The sequence below is a fragment of the Schistocerca cancellata genome, chromosome 2, assembly GCF_023864275.1.
Source record: "Schistocerca cancellata isolate TAMUIC-IGC-003103 chromosome 2, iqSchCanc2.1, whole genome shotgun sequence".
NCBI classification, from domain to species: domain Eukaryota; kingdom Metazoa; phylum Arthropoda; class Insecta; order Orthoptera; family Acrididae; genus Schistocerca; species Schistocerca cancellata.
Window position 1 is genome coordinate 164886547 of NC_064627.1, and position 17457 is coordinate 164904003.

The window sequence follows — 17457 nt, forward strand, 5'->3', positions numbered from 1 at the left end:
TCTTTCTTTTCACAGACCGTAAAGAAAGAATTCGTGTCAAATTTTTCAAGGATAGAAGAACCGAACACGTTACATGATTTTCGTTACTTATTCAATATCGCTAAGCAGAACCAACGTGAGATCGAATTTTGTATCATTTAATTTCATTCCTTACGTATATTGTTTACGTAAGAGTCATTTTAGGTTGATCGGTCAATTACCATCGGCAATCGCTTCAATAGCCTTATGTTGTAACGCAGCGAGTTAATACGAGATAACATCCATGGCAGTAAGGCGCGCAAATGGTTAAAAAATGGCTCTGAGCACTATGGGACTTAACTTCTGTGGTCATCAGTCCACTAGAACTTAGAACTACTTAAATCTAACATCACACACATCCACGCCCGAGGCAGGATTCGAACCTGCGACCGTAATGGTCGCGCGGTTCCAGACTGAAGCGCCTAGAACCGCTCGGCCACACCGGCCGGCGTATGGCGCGCAGCCGTCTACTGCGGTGGCTGCAGGATGTCTATGTTTTTTCGCTCTGCTCACAGCAAAACTAACGCTGCCTGTCGTGAGAACTGCATATCGTAACATTTAGTCAATACGAAAATTCATATCCTCTACGAATCTAAATAATACATATTAGTTATTATCCGATTTTGTTCAAATTTGATACACAGCCTTTTGTTATTAATGGAATGATGCTGTCAAAATTTCAGATTCTTAAGATTCTTATTTATTATCGTTCCGGAGATAAAGAGGATTACTTAAAAGTCCTAAAACCTACGCTTGTTATTTAAAACCAAGTTAGGAACAATAAAAGATTGACTTTCATTATCGTTTTAAGCCATTACAAAGTTGTCAGTGCATAAAAACCAATTAGTTAGAATTTTATTTATAAAACTTTGGTCACTTTGCATCACGTAGTACAAAAATCGGTCAGAATTATTATTTGATTATATTTTGTTGTGTGAGTGCTTGAGAATGACTGAGAGAGTGTATGTGGGCCATACGTTAAAATTTAATATTTGATTTTACGTAAAACCTTGTACAACCGAGCTGTGAGGAAGCTATGTTGCAACCACGATTCAGGTGAAGTATGTCTATGTGAGCGTGCTGTTGTATAAAAACTGCCAGAATGGAAGTTAGAGGCGGAATAAGTTTTTTTATCAATTTGAAGAATATTTCGCACTTTGCTTATTTTGATTAAACATAATACAATAAATTGAAGTTTTGCTGCCATTAATTACTCTCAAATTAGTGATTGGATAAGGCAAGATTTGCCGCGAGAATGATCAGGAAAGTACGTTCTGATTGGCCGTTAAGATGAACAGCCAATCAGAACTAAGCTGTTCCCGCGCGAATAGGGGAGTGAGCAGAGAGGAGAATACCTCGAGGGAGTCGCTTACTAGCCGGCCTACGGATAACACGATTTTAGATCGCTCCTTAAAAATACTCTGTAAGATGAGGAAATAGTGAGAAAATTTCGGTTCGATCATATCGTGACTAAAGCGACTGGAGTGACGAACATTTTAATGAAAGTTTGGTGTTTTAAGTTAAATAGTTTGAGAGATAGGAGTGTGTGAACTTTCTGATCGTAGTAAAAACTCCAAGTGGCGTGTTTCGTGCCCCGTGCGGATTATTTTGGCGAGCACTTAAACTTACGAAGAAGACCACTGAAACGACCGAATGTTTAACTCGCGATTAGTTGTGGGTCTGTGACTTGTAGAACGTGAAAATTAGTCGGGTCGGACTTCCTAAAATTCTGGCTTCTTTTCGAGTGAATATTTGTTATACAGACAGTGACTTTCAATAACGTTTCACCATATTAAATACGGACTTGATAGGCATTTCATGTGTTTCAATATAAATAAAAAAACATAGTTAATCTAATTTTAAACGCTTTTCTGCAAGTAGACTGAATATCCCGAACGCCCGATTATTTTAATCATTAACTTCCAGGAACTGGCTTTCAACTAGAGTTACGCGGCCTCTTTGTGGTATTAGGCAGTGGTTTCATCAACGCTGCTTTACACTTCCTACCACGTATCTGCTACCACAGAGCGAAGTGACATCGGAAAGAATCCTATCGAGGTAAGTGGACTGAACGAGAGCGTTAACAACAACACTAACGAGCGACACCACCCCGCCGCAATGTAGTAGTGCCTCACGAAATTAATAGACTTTAAGGTCCTAAACAGTGAATACGTAATTTAATCCGTTGACAGAAATCATTAAATTCATTTATCTGTGTTTTTTGCTCAGGTTGCCGTCTTTGAACGTTTGCATAATAATCAGTATTTTACTTTTCCGTGACATACTGAGAAAAGTTTTCACAATAGTATTAACCCAGACCATTCACTTGCACTATAAGTTCTAGTGAGAAACGTTTCATCATGTACCTAGGAACGAATATTCTGTTCAGATCTAAAAGGCTTGCAGTCGAAACAATCTTTACAATTTCTTATTTAATATTCTACTCCGCTACACACCAGTAATCAGTAAGTGAAATCAAATTATGGAGAAGTGTCATCAAACACCAGTTATAGGTTGAAAACATCGAGGAGTAGAACCTATTGGTAAGTGATACAGTTCCGATTTTTAAAACAAGAAAAATCATGAAAACGCTAAAGAAACTCGGTGCTTTTGGAGATATATCGTGTTCTGCGGCTGGAGACCACACTGTGTTTCCAGATGCATATGGCGCACAACCGACGAAGTGTGGCTTAAACGTCCGCACGGTACGTAGCTAGGTTTAAAAATGTACAGCATTTTACTCACCATAAGACTCTGTAACAGAAAAGTTAACATTCTTCCGTAAATAACTTTAATATATTGCATAGCATTTAAATATGAAGAAATCGAAATTTTTGCGAATGCGGCACAGAACACAATGTCACGTGTCACAGCAACGTAGAAGATACCAGAAACTGCTAAGGCGGTTCCTAGTGAGTATTCCTTCATATTGTTTTTAAATCATAATAGATTAAAACAACAACCCGGAACCATCACATGATCCACATTATAATCCAGGTGCAACATTCACCCCTATGATTCGATTTCATTGCTGCAAATTTAATTACTCCCTTCTTGTTTTACCCACACTACTGACATCGGTCTCAAATGTGTTTTGTAGAATTATTTCATGAAACATGCTTAGGGATGAGGTACAATGATATGGGTACTGGACGTGCATTCCTAAGAGATGCGTTTCAAGCCCATGTCCAATCAGACAGTTCTACGCTTCCTGTGTTTTACTTAATCTGATTTCGGTTTCCACAAACTACATGGTTCACGGAGCGGTTCCCTAGTATCTACATCTACATCTATACTCGGCAAATTACCGTGAGGTGCATGGCAGGGGGTACGTCTCATTGTGCCAGTTATTAGGGCTTCTTCCTGTTCCATTCACGTGTGGAACGCGGGAAGAATGATTGAATATCTCTAAGCGTGCAGTAGTTATTCTAATCTTGTCTTCACTATCCGTATATGAGGGATACATAGGAGGTTGTTGTACACTTCTAGAACAATCATTTAAAGCCGGTTCTTCAAACTTTGTTAACAGACTTTCTCGGGATAGTTCACATCTGTCTTCAAGAGTCTTCCAGTTCAATTTGTCCAGCATCTCTGATACACTCTCCCATGAGTGTAACACAGCTGCCTTTCTCTGTATCCGTTCAATATCCCCCGTTAGTCCTACCTGTACGTGTCTCACACACTTGAGCAATATTCTAGTACCGATCTCACGAGTGCTTTCTAACCATTTCCTTTGTAGATTGATTGCATTTCCCCATTATTCTTCCAATAAAACGAAGTCTACCACCTGCTTTACCCACGACTGAACCTATGTGATAATCCATTTGATGTCCCTACGAAGTGTTACGCCCTGGTATTTGTATGAGTTGGCCGATTCCAACAGTGACTTGTACTATGTGTCACAGAAACATACAAAATTTAATATTGGCTTTTCTTGTGCAACCATCTAGTATCTGGTATTAAAAACGTTTTGACCGTGATGTAATTGTTGCTGTAGTAACACGTAGGAGTAAGACAACAACTCAAAGCCTATATTTCTTCTGTTAGTCTCCATTCACGACTATTTTATGTATAATATCATCTTTTCATCCACATGCAGTTAGTTTTGCTGCTAGATGTGAAAATAATCAAATTGTATTTTTTAGCAGTTACATTTATGCCGTGGAGACTGACCTTCATTCTCCTTCTCACATATTATTTTGTCCTTTGCAAAGCTTCGAAACAACTAGTCCATAAACTCTTAAATGATAAATCAACATTATTGATGATAAGTAGAGGTCACACGATGTAACTTTGAGTTCCCGATCATTGTTGCCACAGAACCTATTATTATCATTTACGTTGTCTGTACTTGACCTAACCGGTCCTTATATTGCATTCTGCCTTTAGAGAACGATTCCAGTAACTACACTACTAGCCATTAAAATTGCTACACCACCAAGATGACGTGCTACAGACGCGAAATTTAAGCGATAGGCAGAAGATGCTGTGATTTGCAAATGATTAGCTTTCAGAGCATTCACACAAGGTTGGCGCCAGTGGCGACACGTACAACGTGCTGACATGAGGAAAGTTTCCAACCGATTTCTCAGACACAAACAGCAGTTGACCGGCGTTGCCTGGTGAAACGTTAATGTGATGTGTAAGGAGGAGAAATGCGTACCATCGCGTTTCCGACTTTGATAAAGTTCGGATTGTAACCTATCGCGATTGCGGTTTATCGTATCGCGACATTGCTGCTCGCCTTGGTCTAGATCCAATGACTGTTAGCAGAATATGGAATCGGTGGGTTCAGGAGGGTAATACGGAACGCCGTGCTGGATCACAACGGCCTCGTATCATTAGCAGTCGAGATGTCAGGCATCTTATCCGCATGGCTGTAACGGATCGTGCAGCCACGTCTCGATCCCTGAGTCAACAGATGGGCTGCGCGAACAGTTCGACGACGTTTGCAACAGCATGGACTATCAGCTCGGAGACCATGGCTGCGGTTACACTTGACGCTGCATCACAGACAGGAGCGCCTGCGATGGTGTTCTCAAAGACGAACCTGGGTGCTCGAATGGCAAAACGTCATTTTTCCGGATGAATCCAGGTTCTGTTTACAGCATCATGATGGTCGCATCCGTGTTTGGCGACATCGCGGTGAACGCACATTGGAAGCGTGTATTCGTCATCGCCATACTGGCGTATCACCCGGCGTGATGGTATGGGGTGCCATTGGTTACACGTCTCGGTCATCTCTTGTTTGCATTGACGGCACTATGAACAGTGGACGTTACATTTCAGATGTGTTACGAACCGTGGCTCTACCCTTCATTCGATCCCTGCGAAACCCTACATTTCAGCAGGATAATGCACGACCGCATGGTCCTGTACGGGACTTTCTGGATACAGAAAATGTTCGACTGCTGCCCTGGCAGCACATTCTCCAGATCTCTCACCAATTGAAAACGTCTGGTCAATGGTGACCGAGCAACTGGCTCATCACAATACGCCAATCACTACTCTTGATGAACTGTGGTATCGTGTTGAAGCTGCATGGGCAGCTGTACCTGTACACGCCATCCAATCTCTGTTTGACTCAATGCCCAGGCGTATCAAGGCTGTTATTACGGCCAGAGGTGGTTGTTCTGGGTACTGATTTCTCAGGATCTATGCACCCAAATTGCTTGTAGATGTAATCACATGTCAGTTCTAGTAATATATATTTGTCCAATGAATACCCGTTTATCATCTGCATTTCTTCTTGGTGTAATTTTCGCTCAGTTTGAATTTGGTAGTTCACTGCACTAAACATTCCTTAGCCTCACATCTTCCCTCTTACGAATTAAATTTGTGTGGTGTTTCTCTTCTGATCTGAGACCTATTGCTCTGTGATATACGTATTACACATCTGTAACAACAATGGGTCTGAACTCCTCCCCCATGCTTCTATACTGATACATGTAAATCTATCATACATCGTGGCAGTGTCGTGTCAAATTTCACATTTCTAGATCAGTTTCTTCATAAAATTTGTGAAATGAACCTCTTAGTAGAGTTTAATCCAACTGTTTACTCCGATGAATCAAATATATGAGATTATTGATAATGTTCGCTTGAGGTAGACCTTTATGGTGAATAGGAGAATGCTACTCAGGAGTGGATGGTAGGTTGGAAATGAAATACCTTTTTCGGAACAAGGGTAGAAAAAGTTACGCGAAGGACCTTTCAACAGTGGTGAAAGCTAATGGTTAGAGCTGATGCATCCCTCTGGGTTTCACGTTTGTTTGCCATTACTGCACGAAAAATTCACCACTTGAAATTTAATTACACGAAACCCTGAAAATAAAGGCATAAAAAATTATCTCCAAACACGAAATAAGGATATACGACGCGGAGATTAGAACATGAGTAGTTCGTACAAAATGGGCTCTGCAGTTAATTTGGTTAAGGGGACTGAAAGGTCCCGCATAATCAGATAGCTTCGTAGGAAATTCACTATGAGTACATTGATAATACTGATGGTGGAGATGGACAATTTGATTTGAATGCGGTTACTAGAGACATTCAAGTTGCAGCATGGGTTTCTATGACATGAAGCAGCAAGAATATGTGTGCGGAAGTATCGGAATCGTGTACATTTTATGTAAAAGCCAAAATCGCTTGGCTTTAACGTCTTTATTCCAGTTATTAGTTTCGACAGAATCGTGCTGTCAATTTCAGACTGGCACTACACTTTTGTATGTAATGTTCACATAAATGTGTCGTCGACATTTTGAAAACAAAGTGTAAATACATTAAGAAACTTTACATGGTTCGTCGTTTACTTCATTAATGTATTTAAACTTTGTTCTCAAAATGTCGAAGACACATGTATGTGAGCATATACGAAGAGTTTAATGCCAATCTGAGGATGGCGGCACGATTCTGTCGAAACTATTTGTTGGAAAAAAGACTTTAAAATCAAGCGGTCTTGGTCTTCACAATATCGGAATTCACGGCTAATTTGCGTAAAATGTTAGCTTTCAATATAGATACGAAGGAATGCGTGGTGTCACTTGTGAACAATCGTGCAGCACAGGTAAGGGACGGCTTTTATGCAGAGCAGTAGGTGAGGGCAGAAGCCTTTCCGGAAAATAACTGCAAGGCTCTCACATCCTATCCCAATGACAAGCTTCGCAGGGAGACCGCGGTGCTTTCGACAGATTCGATAACCATTTTAATTAAACGGAACAGTCACAGAGGAATCTTGTTTATCAGCTCTCCTAATATATGAATGTAATTTCATGTGTAATATCTACTTTAGAAACAGAAACATACACTAAAGCATGCCAGATAAAGAAGATGTAAGTCAGCCAGGTAGATCACGGTGAAGTCTAAATCACAGCGAAGAATTAGGCGACGTATGAAGACAGCAAGAGGTGTGAAATGTACGAAACACCGCTTCATAGCGGACTCCCTCAACAAGTTGAACCAAAATTCACATTAAAGCTTAATTTGAAGCAAGTAGCATGATACACTTTCTAAATTCATAAACATACTAAAATTTGGTAATTACAGCCATAAAACAACCATGAGTCAGTCATTGACTCATGGAGTATTGACAAGAAGGTATCATTTGCGGGAATTCATTGATATACTGACAAAGAGAGGGGTGCCAAATGAACTGTCTATGACGAACTGGTTTCGGAAAGGACAAAGCCCGGTTTGAACAAGTGTACCGAAGTACTCAAGAAATCTTTGAGAGGTCTCAAAGGAAATATGTAAAGATCTTATAGAAGAGGCCAAAGAATACTGAAAAGGGAAAATAGATAGTCACTTACATAAAATTTTAAGTAATACACAAGTCTGTAACAGCACATCAAGGATAATTGTAGCAGAATATGACCAATCTACGTAATATCACTATAGGATCGGAACTCTGCTTTTATAGTATCTTCAACTGTGATCAACCCAATGTCTCCCAAATCTATTAACCCACCATTTTAGAACCAGTTTATCCTTACCGAGAGTGAAGGAAATCAAACGACACGCAAGGAAGTTGAACATGAACTTAAAACTCAAGCTACAGCCAGTCACGTGGTTCGATTGACACGTTTATCTGTAGTACAATGTATTGCAAGCCGCAACGCGTGTCGTGTAGTACACTGAGGTGACAAAGTAATGGGACAGTGATATCCTCATATACAGATGGCGATAGTATCGTGTACACAAGGTGCAAAAGGGCAGTGCATTGGGGGAGCTGCCATTTTTACTCATTTGGAAAGGTTTCCGACAGTATGGAAGCACGATGGGATTTAGCAGACTTTGAAAGCCGAATAATAGTTGAAGCTAAACGTACGGAACATTCCATTTCGTAAATTGTTAGGGAATTCAATATTCCGACATCCACAGTGTCCAGAGTATGCTGTGAGTACCATATCTGAGACATTACCTCTCATCACCTCTCATCACGGCAACGCAGTGGCCGACGGCCTTCACTTAACGACTGAGAGCAGTGCCGTTGTCGTGGAGTTGTCAGGGCTAACAGGCGAATAATATTGCGCGAAACAGCCGCAGAAATCATTGTCGGTCTTACAACGAACGTATCCGCTAGGACAGTGCACCGAAATTTGTCGTAAATGGGCTGTGGTAGCAGACGACCGACAAGAGGCCTTTGCTAGCAGCATGACGTCACCTACAGCGCCTCTCCTGGGCTCGTAACTATATCGGTTGGACCCGAGACTAGCGGAAATCGTGTTCTAGTCAGATGAAACCCGATTTCAGTTGCTAAGAGCTGGTGGTAGGGTTAGTGTATGGTGAAGACCTCCCAAAGCCATGGACCCAAGTTGTGAAAAAGGCACTGTGCAAGCTGGTGGTGCCTCCATATCTGTGTAAGCTGTCTTTACATGGAATGGACTGGGCTCTCTGGTCCAACTGAACAGATCATTGAGTGTAAATTGTTACATTCAGCTACTTGGAAATCATTTGAAGCCATTCATGAACTTCACGTTCCCAAACAAGAATCTAATTTTTATGGATGACAATGCACCATGTCTGTAGGCCACATTTCTTCGCAGTTGATTTGAAGTACATTCTAGAGAATTTGAGTGAATGGTTTGGGCACCCAGATCGCCCGACATGAATCTCATTGAGCGCTTATCGCACATAATCGAGAGGTACAGACAGCTATTGAGGTGGCTTACGTCAATATTTCTGCAGGAGACTTCTAGCGACTTGTTGAGACCATGCGATGTCGAGTTGTTGCACAGTCTATATTGTATATGTCACTGTAAATGGCACCTTAGACGGCACAGAAGCAAACCACCACAGCGAAGCACGTACCAAAGTTCTTGTTTTATCAGTCTGCCCAGCCTACGTTCGCAGCTCGTGAACTAGCGGCTAGCGCTGCTGCCTCTGAATCACAGGGTCCAGGTTCGATTCCCGGCGGGGTTAGAGATTTTCTCTTCCGGGGGACTGGGTGATTTTGTTGTCATCATTTCATCATCATCGTCATCATCATCATCATCAACCGTGACGGTGACTAGATTGGACTATGTAAAAAAATGGACTGTGTAAAAATTAGGACTTTGTACGGGCGTTGATGACCGCGCAGTTGAGCTCACCACATACCAAACATCATTATCATATGCCCAGCCTATGAGGTCCGATATCTGTAACGAGGCGCGGCCGCCCGGCCACACGACATCTGGACGCTGTTTCGTCTTGCTTTCGCCAAATGCGAAGACACACCATAGCACACCTTGAGCACCAACAAGTTGTGCAGTTTCCGAAATGCTCTCACCGAGCATCCGGGCCATCGCAATCTGCCCTCGCTCGAACTCAGATAGATCGCAAGGTTTCCCCCTTTTACATATGGACAGCACACTCTCTGATGCTACATGAACCGTACGCCTATCTGACTGGCAGTCGTTCTTCGCCAGGTGACGCTGCTATCGCCTGGACAGGTTTTTTATACACATATCAAAAAAAGTTTTGCATTACGTCGACTCCGAGAGTTCCGGAACCTGTACAGAAAATTGGGATAGAGATCAACATCATTTCCGCCCTTTTTATTGCTCATGAAAACCACACATTCCATGTTATCCCACCATACAGCGCGACCTTCAGAGGCGTTGGTTCAGATTTCTAAACACACCGGCACCTCTAATACGCAGTAGCACGCCCTTTTGCATTGATGCATACCTGTATTCGTCATGGCAAACTATCCACAAGTTCATCAAGTTACTGTTGGTCCAGATTGTCCCACTCCCCAACGACGATTCGGCATAGATCCATCAGACTGGCTTCTGGGTCACGTCGTCTATAAACAGCTCTTTTCAATCTATGCCAGGCATGTACGATAGGGTTCATGTCTGGAGAACATGTTGGCCACTCTAGTCGAGCGATGTTGTTTTCTTGAAAGAAGACATTCACAGGATGTGCACGATGGGGACGCGAATTGTCGTCCATGATGACGAATGCCTTGCCAATATGCTGCCGACATGGTTGCGTTATCGGTCGCAGGATGCCATTCACATATCGTACAGCCGTTACGGTGCCATCCATTACCACCAGCTGCGTACGTCGGCCCCACATAACGCTACACCAAAAGAGCAGGGAACCTCCGTTTTGCAGCACTCGCTCGACAGTGTGTCTAAGGCGTTCAGCCTGACCAGGTTGCCTCCAAACACGTCTCCGACAACTGTCAAGTTGAAGGCATATGCGACTCTCATCGGTAAAGAGAACGTGATGCCAGTCCTCAGCTGTCCATTCGGCATTTTGTTGGGCCCATCTGTACCGCGCTGCATGTTGTTGTGGTTGCAAAGATTGACCACGCCATGGACGTCGTGAGTGAAGTTGCGCGTCATGCAGCCTATTGCGCACAGTTTGAGTCTTAACACGACGTCCTCTGCCTACACGAAAAGCATTATTCAACATCGTGCCGTTGCTGTCAGGGTTCCACCGAGACATAATCCGTAGGTAGCGGTCAGACACTGCATTTGTAGCCCTTCGGCGGCCTGAGAGCGGCTTGTCATCGACAGTTCCTGCCTCTCTGTATCTCCTCTATGTACTAACATTTTCGCATGCAGGAGTGAAACTGCAGATGGGTCTCCTGTTCCCGCATCACTTGTGAATCAGCACCTCCCCCCCCTCGCCCCCACCCCCAACATAGTGGCAATATCTGGCACTACATTATGGAATGGACGTAACTGGGGCTGATGCTCTGAGAGCAGTTCACCGAATTATCCTGGGTCAGCCTCTTCTTATTTCCAGCTATTAGGGGCTATGAAGAAACCTCTGCACAGACATCATATCTCAGATTTCTAGGAACTGCGAGCAGCTCTCCTTTCAGTGGGTGCGACAGACTACAGAAAATTGTTTCGAAGAGGGACTACTAAAGTTAATGAAGCCAAGTCAGGTAAATACGGTAGATGTCGGAGTACCCAATTTTAGCGACGGCAGCTGTTGTTTTCCGACACATATGGGGGGCGAACTATGTCATGTTGCAAGGGACGTTTTCGTGTCGGTGCACACTCGCCGCACATTGCCACCAATCTTCTGCGAATATCCACAGTGTTCAAATCCCCTTTCAATATAAACTGTATTTTACACCCCGTGAAAGAAGATGGAAAATTCGCGGGTACTGTGAGTGGATTGCACTTCTAGTAATTTTTCTGCCACATACAGGTACAATGTACTTGCAACTGTATTCGTGCAGGTATTATTATTTTCTAAATGAGTTGCTCATGCTTGATACTTTGACATTATCCTGGGTTATACCACTACTTATTTACATATATTTGCCTCTTTGTTGCTGTGACTACTTATCATGATGGTCTTAATTCAGAAGGATTTCAGTTCTTCATTAATAACATATGTGTTACTGAGGTGCATAAAAATATATTTCAAAATAGAGAGTACCTACTCCCAAGTACACATGAAAGGTCAGAGGTGATGGAGTCACTGCTGGTCATGACATTTCCCGAGTAGTTATCTAACATACTTATCTGATACACAATGGCAGGGTCTCTACCACAACCCACATAGCTAAAATGAAGCAGAAGTACACTTCTAGAAGATTTCTGACGACTGTTCAGTGCAGTATTGTTTCGACAATGGTGCTAGCTGCCACTCATTGTCTCTAAAATACCACTTCCGTCGTACTCCAATAGACATCATACAAATCTGTGTGGTACAAAGGAATACCACACTTATAAATCTTTGGATTCCTAACTTGGTGGCGAAGTGCACACTCAATGAGGAATTAGAAGACTTCGCAACATAGAGCACATTCTGAACTTACACAGAAAATGTCTGGATGAATTATAAGACTTCCACTATGTCTGTGTTAACTTTACTTTTATCACAAACTCATTATCCTGCAAAGGAGTTACAGTTTTCGACCCAATAGGTTATTCGTTACAGTTTACAGAAGATGGAAACATTTATGGAGATTTTTAGATGCTCATTTAATGACAAAAAATTTTACAAAGCTATTCACAGAACAGTTCCATCAGTAAAGTCATATCCACTTAATTTTAAATATCAAGTTTGAACTCTCTTGATGTTTCACTGATGCAATAATGTCAACCATCAGAGTCCACCAAGTCGAAAAAGTCAAAGTCCTCCAGAGGGTGGCCCTGGTGGTCCTGTAGGCTGAGGTTCACCAGTTGGCTGGGGTCCTCCAGTTGGTTCAGGACCTCCAGTAGGGGTGCCTGGTGGTCCAGTTGGTTGAGGACCCCCAGTAGGTGGACCTGTTGGTTCAGGACCTGCAGTTGGTGGGCCAGGTGGACCAGTTGGTTCAGGACCTCCAGTAGGCTGACCTGTTGGATCAGGACCTCCAGTTGGTGGGCCAGGTGGTCCAGTTGGTTGTGGCCCTTCAGTTGGTCCAGGAGGGCCAGGTGGAGTCTCCTGGCTGCGGCATGCTGCCACCTGTAGTACAACGGTGTGCTATGTAGTACATCTTGCATTCTCTTTTGGATGAGTTGATAGTAACAATATGAAGGCAACACTATTCGACAACATTGCAGTTGCTAGTATGTGCTAGCAACATGAGGCACATAGGTTTTCTCGCTATTTGATATACAGAGAAATGTACTCTTACTAAAGAACTGTTGAACGTCTTATGGACCTCTAGTAAGCATAGACTTATAGCGGATATGACGAATATTGTAGAGGAATGTCATGTGCGCGAAGCAGAGAAGTAACTAGTATGAAAGCTTCGCTAGTCCCAACAAACTGCATCAGTTGCAAACATTTCACAGACGAGGTGAGTAACGAAGAAGCGCCAAAATTTTCCAGGTATGTCTTCTTGTTGGATTTGACAGCTGGGCATAAACGCTTGCTAAAACAGCTATCAACATCAGTCTGATATATTTATCGCAAAATGTTACTTCGCTATCATTATTCTATGTATAATTCGTCGAGAGCACATACACGAACAGAGGAAGAAAGAAAGAAGATTAAAGTTTAACAACTTGTTGATAGCGGGATCATTAGAGACGAGGAACAAACTCACATTTTCATGGGAATCCTCCGTATTTTATCAAAGGAAAGAGAGAGACCAATGCTTTAAGTGTTTCAGGGGTAAAATCTGAAGCAAAAGCTGGATGATCAGCGAGGCATTTGAACGCCATTCTCCCTAACTGATACCCCAATATCTCAACCTCTGCGCTCAGTCGCACTGTGAACTGACAACCTACAGTCGGTCTGATGGAGTTCCTCTTTCTTATCGAAAAAATGAAGTGTAGACTTGCTGCACGTGCTGGTATATGAATCAGTACAGTGTCAACAAATGCGTATCATAATAAAGTTTTCTCTTTTATATGCGAGAACAGAATGTTATGAACACAAAAATCAGTACCAATAAATACTCATCCTTACGTCTACAGCCGTCTGTAGATAGGATGTAGACGTGAATGTGCTAGTAATGGTATATGAAGCACAAATTTCTATTTGAATTTTAACAATCTTCAGCCCGCAGTACTCACCACAAGACACAGGAGGAGAGCTGCCACTGTCGCCCTCATGGTGATGGAAGTGCTGAGGTGAGCGCGGGCCACAGAGCTTTTATAAGGCTCGCCAACGCCTGATGTGGAGTATTCGTGATTCCGTGACTCTTCAACAAAGGAACCGAACAGAGACCGCAACCCAAGTCAGACAATGGACGATCTGGTTGTATCACAAGGCTACAGAACACAGCTGCGACGAAGTGAATAGCATACTGTCGCTTATTTTCTACAGATAACTGCAAATTCCTGGTTGTCAAAAGCGCAAAAAAATGCTACTTTCGGAAAGGAAAATCCAATAATGATGAGGTAGTAGTTATGTTTATGTTACGAATTGGGAGGACGGCACACTTTGCTTATTTGGAGAGCAATTGAAGAGTCAACGTGGCAAAACTTTGTACAATCGTTTTCCAGGCAGTCGTGGCCTTACCTAACACTCCACTGCAACCTACTGTTAATACGTAGCTCAACACTCATACAGTCACAAATACTTCATTTCATGCGAAAGTGGATTGTCTGGCCAGTGTGTTACAGCAGAGGAGGACGGTGTAGTTGGAACTGTATTCAGACTTTGGTCTCTAGCCAGCCCTGGAATTTGAAGCATTTTATGTTCTTTTATTCGGTTTTGCAATGACAGCAGTCACTTATGTGTAATGTTTTCTTTTCTGAAACTGTAAAAATTACTCTGGCTAAGAAAGTTTTTTTCCAAATACGGAGAAAGTCCCAAGGTACAACAAAATCATGTACCTAGGAAGAAATATTATATTCAGATTTAAATGTGGTGCAGTGGACATACTCTTTTAAATACTCTGTTTAATAATCTACGTCTTACATTGGTATTCTTCAACACATCATTTATGAGTAACTGAAATCAAGTTAAGAAGATGTGTTATCAAGAACCAGGTACAAGTTGAAAACATCTGATAATAGAATCTAAAGGCAAATAAAACAAATTTCCATTTGTGATCAATGGATCAGCATAGATAAAGAATGAGTTCTGTAGATGACAGGAGGTGACTGCGGAAGTGTTCCGGAAAATGTCTGCAAAGCTTTCGAATGCTATACAGATGCTAAGCTTGGACAGAGTCCGTTTTGCATTCAACGGATGTAAGAAACAGTTTTAATCAGAGGTTTTCAAACTGTGCGACACCTCCAATAGGCGTAGCAAAGACACGCTATATTTCTACAGTTCTCTATTCAAATTTGAATAGTTCTGACAATTTCGTGAAACAATTGTGATTAGAATTCTGAATTGCTGAGTACCTGTTACTAGAGAAGGTCAGACTCGTTGATCTTTGCGAATTAGTTCAGTAGTGGTCGTTCCTTTTTAGATATTGTCCATTTTACTCGTTCACCTATCCTTTATTAACTAGTTTTGCAAGATATATAAATTTGCAGGAAATTTACATGTGGATTTCTTCGGAGTAGTGAAGCAACTTCCATCACTCAATAAAGGGAAGTTTTCTAGTCCAGACTGTACACCGATTAGGTTCCTTCCAGAGTATGATAATTCAATAGCTCTGTACTTAACAATCATGCACAACCGCTCGCTCGATGGGTATCTGTAGCTAAAAACTGGAAAGTTGCTCATGTCACACAAATATTCAAAAACGTTAATACGGATAATTCACTAAATTACTGGTGCATACCATTAACGCCGATATGCAGCAGGATTTTGGAACTTATATTGTGTTTGAACATTATAAATTACCTCGAAGAAAACGGCTTATTGATACACAATCAACACATATTCAGAAAACTTCGTTCTTGTGAAGTGTTGAGTGCTATCGACAAGGGATTTCAAAATTTTTCCGTATTTCTCAATTTCCATGAGGCTTTTGACACCGCACTTCACAAGCTGCTTATAATCAGATTGCATGCTTATATAACATCATCTCATTTGTGCGACTGGATTCCTGTTTTACTTTCAGAAAGATTAAAGTTCGTAGTAATTAACAGTAAGTCATCGAGTAAAACAGAAGTGATTTCTCTCATTCCCGGAGGTAGTGTTTACGACCTTTGCTGTTCCTTATCAATATGAACGCTTTAGGAGATAATCTGAACAGCTGTCTTAGCTTATTTCACAAGATTCTGTCGTTTATCGTCTAACAAAGCCGTCAACTGATCAAAAGCAATTGCAAAAAGAATTAGATAGGATATCTGTATGGCGCGAAATTGACAATTGAACGTAAAAAATGAAAAGTGTGAGGTCATACACGTTTGTTCTAAATGGAATCTATTGAACTTCGGTTACACTATAAATCAGTCAAATCTAAAGGCCGTACATTCAGTTAAAGACCTAGGAATTACAATTACGACTTCACTTAGAAAGAACACATAGAAGATGTTGTGGGGAAGGTGATTCAAAAACTGTGTTTTATTAGCAGAACACTTAGAAGGTGCAACAGATCTACTAAAGAGAATGCCTACTCTAGACTTGTCCGTCCTATTTTGGAGTACTGCTGCGCGGTGCATGATCCTTATCAGCTGAGATTGAGGGAATATATCGAGAAAGTTCAAAGGAGAGCAACACGTTTTCTACTATCGATAAATAGGGGAGAGAGTGCAACGGACATATACAGGACTTGAGTTGGACATCATTAAAACAAAGGCGTTTCTTGTTGCGTCGGGATCTTCTCACAAAATTTCAATCGCCAACTTTCTCCTCCGAAAGCAAAAATATTGTTGCTCACGCCGACCTACTACGCAGGAGCGATCATCATAACAACATAGAGGAAATCAGAGCTCGCACGAGAAGATGTAGGTTTCGGTTTTTACGTGCCCTTTTCGGAAATGGAATAATAGGGAGTTAGTGTGAAGATGGTTCGATGAACCCTCTCCCAGGCACTTGAGAGTGATTTGCGGAGCAGCCTTGTAGAGGTAGGTGTAGATGAAAAATTCCAGGTGACGATATGCAAAGTAATTACTTCTGCATGTTAAATTCATTGATTACCTAATGTAGACAGGTTGTTTACTTCGACGTCGTTAGCTGAATGTGTTCTCAGAGTAGTTGAATGACGTGTGAGGCCAGTGACCGCAAACCAAGCAGGGAGAGGCCAGGACAAGCTGAATGGAGTCACGGATTACGGAACCCGTTTAACACTCAACGCGGGCAATCCGGACCACCATTCACTTTTGAGAGAAGCTCGTAGTTGTAGAAAGTTCAAAATTCGTTTACTGGAACATATGTGCATTTATGTGTTCATTACTATCACGAAATAACTGGATGTCAACTATCATCTGCCAAACCAACATTAACAGTTCACAATATCTAGAAGTCTAAATTTACTACGCATCGAAATGTCATACTAGGTGGGATTTGAATTTTTTAACGACTTCCGACACAGGAGCTCAGAAACTACATACAAAAATTGGAAGGTTTGTATCAGTAACAGCGGCAACGACACAAATATGTTGGGAGTTCGTCGAAAGTTAACCAGCGAAAAGAAACAATCTTTTTTTC

The 17457-nt window shown here is 41.8% G+C and overlaps 1 protein-coding gene across 7 annotated transcripts in view; it reads right to left on the minus strand.

Moving 5' to 3' along the window:
• Positions 1 to 12438: 12438 nt before the first annotated feature.
• LOC126161461 (proline-rich protein 2-like) overlaps positions 12439 to 17457 on the minus strand; it is a 403478-nt gene continuing 398459 nt past the window's right edge. For 4 of the 7 annotated variants that reach the window (XR_007534913.1, XM_049917295.1, XM_049917296.1 and 1 more), the window contains exon 2: positions 12439 to 12918. Coding sequence is in view for 6 of the 7 variants with exons in the window: in XM_049917295.1 (XP_049773252.1) it covers positions 12604 to 12918 (315 nt within the window). In the remaining variant the exon portion in view is untranslated. Of the gene's footprint in view, positions 12919 to 13976; positions 14091 to 17457 lie in introns of those variants that run through there. The other 3 variants (XM_049917302.1, XM_049917293.1, XM_049917299.1) reach the window with 3 other exon arrangements.